Source organism: Lupinus angustifolius, unplaced genomic scaffold (assembly GCF_001865875.1).
Source record: "Lupinus angustifolius cultivar Tanjil unplaced genomic scaffold, LupAngTanjil_v1.0 Scaffold_442, whole genome shotgun sequence".
Taxonomy (NCBI): domain Eukaryota; kingdom Viridiplantae; phylum Streptophyta; class Magnoliopsida; order Fabales; family Fabaceae; genus Lupinus; species Lupinus angustifolius.
Genome location: NW_017727839.1, coordinates 83,628 through 90,037, shown reverse-complemented (window position 1 = coordinate 90,037; position 6,410 = coordinate 83,628). Strand labels below are relative to the sequence as shown.

Below are 6,410 nucleotides of genomic sequence, written 5' to 3'. Positions count from 1 at the left end.
AGGTTTTCTTTATCGGTAGGAAGGGAGTCAAACCATAGAATAAGGTTCTTTATTCTCTTGTGAATGTCTAAGTTGTTGTAATTGGATGATGTGCCTGTAAAAACATTGATTCAATTATAGTGAAGAAAATCACCCAAATAAGCCGGGAGGCCTGGATGTAGTTTGCGGTGGAAAGATATGCTCCAATTGTTGGCCTATATAAGTCTTGTTCCATACTTTGGAGTGATTGAACGCATATGGGAATTGGATTACACAATGTTTAGGATGCCGGTTTTTTATTGTATGTGGGTTGATAAGAATAATGGCTTCCGAGTTGATGAGTCAGGGTTCATGCAAGTGGATCTTAATAGGTCAGGATATAAAGATGAGCCATTTATTCTAGCATCACAAGCTCAAAAAGTATTCTATGTTAGTGACCCAGCTGATATGAAATGGTTCTTCGCTCTTTTAACTAACAAAATAATTGTCACTAATATTGATGACCAAGAATATCAAGATATTGATGAAGATAATCCTTTTTTTTGGGACATACCAGTCACGTGAGAGCGGACCAACTACGAATGATGATTTATATACAAGAGATGATCACGATGAAGGGATTTGAGTAAATTAATATGCTCCTCTAGACAAGGATGACCCTAAAAGACCAAAACAATCAAAGAAAAGAAAAAAATAGATGCAAGTAGCCTTTATATAATTTTGATTGTTTGTAATTTGTATAATATTGTTTCTTTGTAATTTGTGTAATTTTTTATTTGTAATTATGTATTATGTCAAAACATAATTGACATGATATTCATTGTTTGTAATTTGCATTGTATTGATGTTTAATAAAACAAACTTCTAGCGCTATTGAGAATGTTTGTTCTGCTAATAAATGTATATGCAGGTATTAATTTATACAAATCAAAAGCGAATTCTAGGGGAAGTCCTGACATGCACTGTTGTAAAGGATAACTACAACAACAATTTTTATAGAAAGCGTTGTGATAGTTATCCTTTACAACAGCGTTATGCATGTGATGTGCAGTTGTATTAAGGTGTTGTTCGAGAAAATTTATGAATAATACAACAACCTTTTTCTATTATTTTGCTGTTAAATATATGAATTTCAACAGCGCAGGTAGAAGCGCTGTTTATTTAAGACTATATGAGATTGCTTTGTGGACGATGCACTACTATATTGATCCACTATATGATAGCGGTTTGTGGACGATGCGCTGTCATATTGATGCACTATATGACAACGCTTTTTATGTGGTACGATGTGGTATATAATCAATACATCAACATTTGTGAAGCACTATTAATGATGACCATATACTATTGTGGTCAAACCGAAAGCGCCCGAAAGCATTGTTATACATCTAATATAAGCGTTGTTGAATGACAACTCTGGCGTAGTGAATGTTGCAAAATAATTAGAAACCAGGAGTGTTTAACTTGTGAATCACTTGGAAATAAGCATTAAAAATATGTGAGTGCTAACCTGCCAACTCACTTTTAGTTTGCTTCGAAGTGAACTAGTTTTCTTGCCATTGGATGTATAATCCTTTAATCTGAGCCGTTAGTTGTCTTCCTGGTGAGTTATTGTGAAAATGAGGCTTATTGTGAACATAAGTCGTGGTAGTAGAGGAAGAGTTACGTTTCTTTTTCAGAAGTCATGACATAGAAGGATGTAATAACTATACATAGAAGTCGTTAGTAGCTCTACCGACTTCTAAAGAGTATTGGGATGTAGTGGGCTGTAAAAGTTGTGTAATGGGCTTTCAGCTTTGTTGGACCTGACTCGATGATGGGTGAGATGACCTTCTTTCTTGGACTACAAATCAAACAAATAGAAAGTGGCATCTTCATCCATCAGTCGAAGTATTGCAAGGAATTACTGAAGAAGTTCGATATGCAGCAGTGTAAGGACGCATCTACACATATGACATCTGCATGTTATCTAGATAAAGATGAAAAGGGAAAAGTGATTGAGGTAACCAAGTATCTCACGGCTTGGCTCACTAAGGAAAGTGTTCCCTTGCTTGTACCTGGATTACATGGTTCTTAATGAAATTTATTACAACTATAAGTTCAAGTATAATGCAAATAGTAATTGTTCTTCCAAACAAGGTAGGAAAATAATTCCTAGACTACATGTAGGTATGATAATCCCCACTTATTAAATGGGACTCCCACATGCCTCAAGTGTTCCCTCCTTGGCCGTGGCCAACTTGAGTTACTTCTATAAAAATGGTGCAATGTATGGGCCTGATTTCCTTGTTGGGCTTTGTTGACTTGATCACTTCTTCCACTAATAGGTTGAGAGTTTGGTGTGCTTTCTTGGTTCTGGACAGGGTCATGGGCCCTCCTAGCCCACATAGCTCTTCCTTATTGATGGGCCTTGGTGGATTCATATCATCCCCTCCTTCTTGGAATGAATTCGTCCTCGAATCAAAGTCTTCATCACCTGCATCAAAAAGAGAAAGGTCAGCAACATTAAATGTGGCACTAATGTTTCCGTACTCACCTGGAAGGTCCAGTTTGTAAGCATTGTTGTTGATTCTCTCTAGTACACGAAATGGGCCATCTCCTCTAGCTTGGAGTTTGGATTTCCTTTTTGCAAGAAACCTTTCCTTCCTCATGTAGACCCAAACTAGGTCTCCGGGTTCAAAGATCACCTCCCTTCGCCCCTTGTTTGCTTGTTTAGCATAACCTTCTGTTTTGTGCTCTATTTGGGCTTTGACCCGCTCATGTAGCCTTTTCACATAGTCCGCTTTGGACTTACCATCCTTATGCTACAACATAGATGAGTTAGGTACAGGTAATAAATCAAGAGGGGTTAGTGGTTGGAACCCATAAACTATCTCGAATGGAGACAATTTCGTGGTACTATGAGTGGCCCTGTTGTAAGCAAATTCAACATGGGGCAGACTCTTCCCAGCTCTTTATATTTTTTTTTAATTATTGCCCTCAAAAGGGTAGATAAAGTTCTATTAACAACCTCAGTTTGGCCATCTGTTTGAGGATGGGATGGCACGTGTTGGAAAATATGAGTTTAGTCCCAAGCTTCCCCCACAAAGTCCTCCAGAAGTGACTTAGGAACTTGGTGTCCCTGTCACTTACAATACTTCGTGGTAGACCATGTAGTCTTACCACTTCCTTAAAGAACAAGTCAGCAATATGAGTTGCATCATCAATTTTTTTACAAGTTATAAAATGAGCCATTTTTGAAAAAGGATCTACTACAACAACAATTGAATCTTTTCCATTTTTAGATCGTGGTAAAGCAACCATAAAGTCCATGGATAAGTCTACCCAAGGATAATCAAGTATGGGCAATGGAGTATAAAACCCATGGGGCATGCTTTTAGATTTGGCCCGCTTGCAAACATTGCAATTCTCACAGTGCCTTTGCACATCTCGCCTCATGTGAGGCCAATAGAAGTGTTCTTGTAACATATCTAGGGTCTTTTGAACCCCAAAGTGGCCCATTAGCCCCCTTCATGAGATTCCTTAACACACAAATCTCAAATGGATACTTTAGGCATACACAAACGTTTTTCTTTAAACAAATATCCATCTTGCCTATAATATTCATCAACATCAACATTTTAACATTTATTATATATATTAGCAAATTCATTATCATTGACATACAAATCTTTGATTAATTCAAATCCCAATAGTTTTGTTTCAAGAGTAGCAAGCAAAGTATGTCTTCTTGATAGAGCATCGACCGAAATCCCAATAGTTTTGTTTCAAGAGTAGAAAGCAAAGTATGCCTTCTTGATAGAGCATCAGCCACAATATTGGCTTTTCCCTTCTTATGTTTTATGACATAAGGGAATTGCTCTAGGAATTCAACCCACTTAGCATGTCTTTTATTTAACTTACCTTGCCCTTTCAAATATTTTAGTGACTCATGGTCACTATGTATAACAAACTCCTTGGGCAGGAGGTAATGCTGCCATGTTTGTAGTGCCCTTACCAAGGCATACAGTTCCTTGTCATAGGTGGAATAATTCAACATTGGGCCACCTAGTTTCTCACTGAAATAAGCTACTGGGTGTCCTTCCTGCATTAACACATCTCCAATTCCCACGTTAGATGCATCACATTCTATTTCAAAAGATTTTGAAAAACTTATGCAAAACAAGAATGGGTGCATTGGTTAGTTTCTCTTTAAGAGCTTCCTCTTGTTTCTCACCCCATTTAAAGCCAACATTCTTTTTAACAACCTCATTAAGAGGTGCGGTTAGGGTACTAAAGTCCCTAACAAAGCGTCGGTAGAAGCCAGCCAAGCCATGGAAGCTCCTAACATCAGTTACAGTTTTGGGGGTGGGCCAATCCTGGATGGCCTTAATCTTTTCTTTATCAACATGGACCCCTTGGGCATTAATCAGAAAGCCCAAGAATATCACATGGTCCACACAGAAAGAACATTTCTCAATATTAGCATACAGTTTTTCTCTTCTTAGCACGAGCAAGACATGTCTAATATGTTCAAAGTGTTCATTTAAATTTTCACTCTATATTAATATGTCATCAAAATATACTACCACAAGTTTTCCCAAAAATTCTTTTAAAACATGGTTCATTAATCTCATAAATGTGCTGGGTGCATTAGTTAACCCAAAAGGCATAACTAACCACTCATACAACCCAAATTTAGTTTTAAAAGCAGTTTTCCATTCATCCCCTTCCCTAATGCGAATCTGATGGTACCCACTTTTTAAATGAATTTTAGTGAATATACAAGCACCATACAATTCATCAAGTAAATCATCTAATCTAGGGATAGGATGATGATACTTTACCGTGATAATGTTAATTGCTTTGTAGTCAATATACATTCTCCAGGACCCATCCTTTTTGGGTACAAGGATGACAGGGAAAACACAAGGGCTCATGCTTTCCTGAACCCATCCCTTGTGCATCAACTCCTCCACTTGTCGTTGGATCTCTTGAGTATCATGAGGGTTGGATGCTCCGGGAATGAGATCAATATGATGCTCAATTCCCCTTAAAGGTGGGAGGCCACGTGGAACCTCTTGAGGAAATATATCCTCAAATTCCTGCAGAAAACTTTTTACATAATCAGGTACAACAATATCAGAGTTAGTACTTAAACAGAAACATTGACCAATGAGTAGGTAAAGGGGTTGCCTAGATGTTAAAGCACCCTTTAGTTCCCCTTTGGAAGCCATCAAACTCTTTTTCTTTTCATTTTTTTTTTCATTTTTTTTCATTTTTTTTTTCATTTTCACTTTTTTTGTGTGGATCATTTCTCTTTTTTTCTTTTTCTTCTTTTTTTTCTCGATCCATTTTTTTCTTTAATTTTCTTTGATCTTCATCAACTTGCCTTGGGGACAAGGGTGATAATACAAATTTTTTATTACAACGTATAAATGTATATTTGTTAGAGAACCCGTCATGGATGGCTCTCCTATCATATTGCCAAGGCCTGCCAAGCAGCATGTGGCTGGCCTCCATCACTACCACATCACATAGTATGGAATCCTCATATTTCCCTATAGAGAAGGGAACCTCCACCTGTTGGGTGACTATCATCTCTCCAACCTCACTTAACCATTGTAGTCGATAAGGGGTTGGGTGGGTCCTCGTCACAAGGTTGAGTTTAGAAACCAACCTAGTGCTCACCGTATTGGCACAGCTGCCTCCATCAATAATTAGGGAACAAACATTCCCTACTACCAAACATCTAGTATGGAAGATGTTTTCCCATTGACTCTCCTCATCCTCCCTAACTTGGCTTCCTAAGAGCCTTCACACCATGAGAAGATCTCCTTCTGGAACATCAGCATCCTCTTCACTTTCTTCTGTACTTGAAGCCTCTGACTGAGACTCCAACACTCCATTTTTCATTACCATGGTCCTCCTTCCACCCTAAAGATTGGAATTTTGTGTTGGAAGAGTATATGGTTTTCCTCCTCTATAGTTGTTACTCTACCTTCATGGCTTGTTGGATCAGATCCTGTAACTCCACATATGGTTGTAACTCCACTACATTCTGAATCTCCTGGTTCAGCCCATGAAGAAACCGTGCCATAGTGGGTTCACGGTCCTCATGAAAATTGGACCTCAAAAGAGCTAACTCCATCTTCTTGTAGTACTCATCCACTGATTTGTTTCCTTGGGTCAATCTTTAAAGTATGTTACGGATATCCCTTTGATAGGATGCTGGAACAAACCTCTGTCACATCACAATTTTCATTTCATCCCAAGAATCCACTGGTTCAGCACCACACCTCCTTCTCTCTTTCTGAAACTGGTCCCACCACACCATGGAATACTCCTTGAATTCCAAGGCTGCCACCTTGACCTTTTTCACACCAGAATAATTATGGCAGTCAAAAACCTGCTCCATTTTCAACTCCCATTCTAGGTAAGCTTCATGATTA

General features: G+C 38.3%; 1 protein-coding gene across 1 annotated transcript in view; it reads right to left on the bottom strand.

Moving 5' to 3' along the window:
• The window catches only part of LOC109341363, a 14,129-nt gene extending 8,020 nt beyond the window's left edge, over positions 1-6,109 (bottom strand). Inside the window, exons 1-8 of the mRNA XM_019579268.1 lie at positions 5,960-6,109; positions 5,782-5,895; positions 4,840-5,063; positions 4,196-4,482; positions 3,883-4,107; positions 3,142-3,299; positions 2,516-2,783; positions 2,341-2,455 (exon numbers count right to left, since the gene is read on the bottom strand). Of these exons, the coding sequence (XP_019434813.1) occupies positions 2,341-2,455; positions 2,516-2,783; positions 3,142-3,299; positions 3,883-4,107; positions 4,196-4,482; positions 4,840-5,063; positions 5,782-5,895; positions 5,960-6,109 (1,541 nt within the window). The remainder of the gene's footprint in view (positions 1-2,340; positions 2,456-2,515; positions 2,784-3,141; positions 3,300-3,882; positions 4,108-4,195; positions 4,483-4,839; positions 5,064-5,781; positions 5,896-5,959) is intronic.
• Positions 6,110-6,410: the final 301 nt, after the last annotated feature.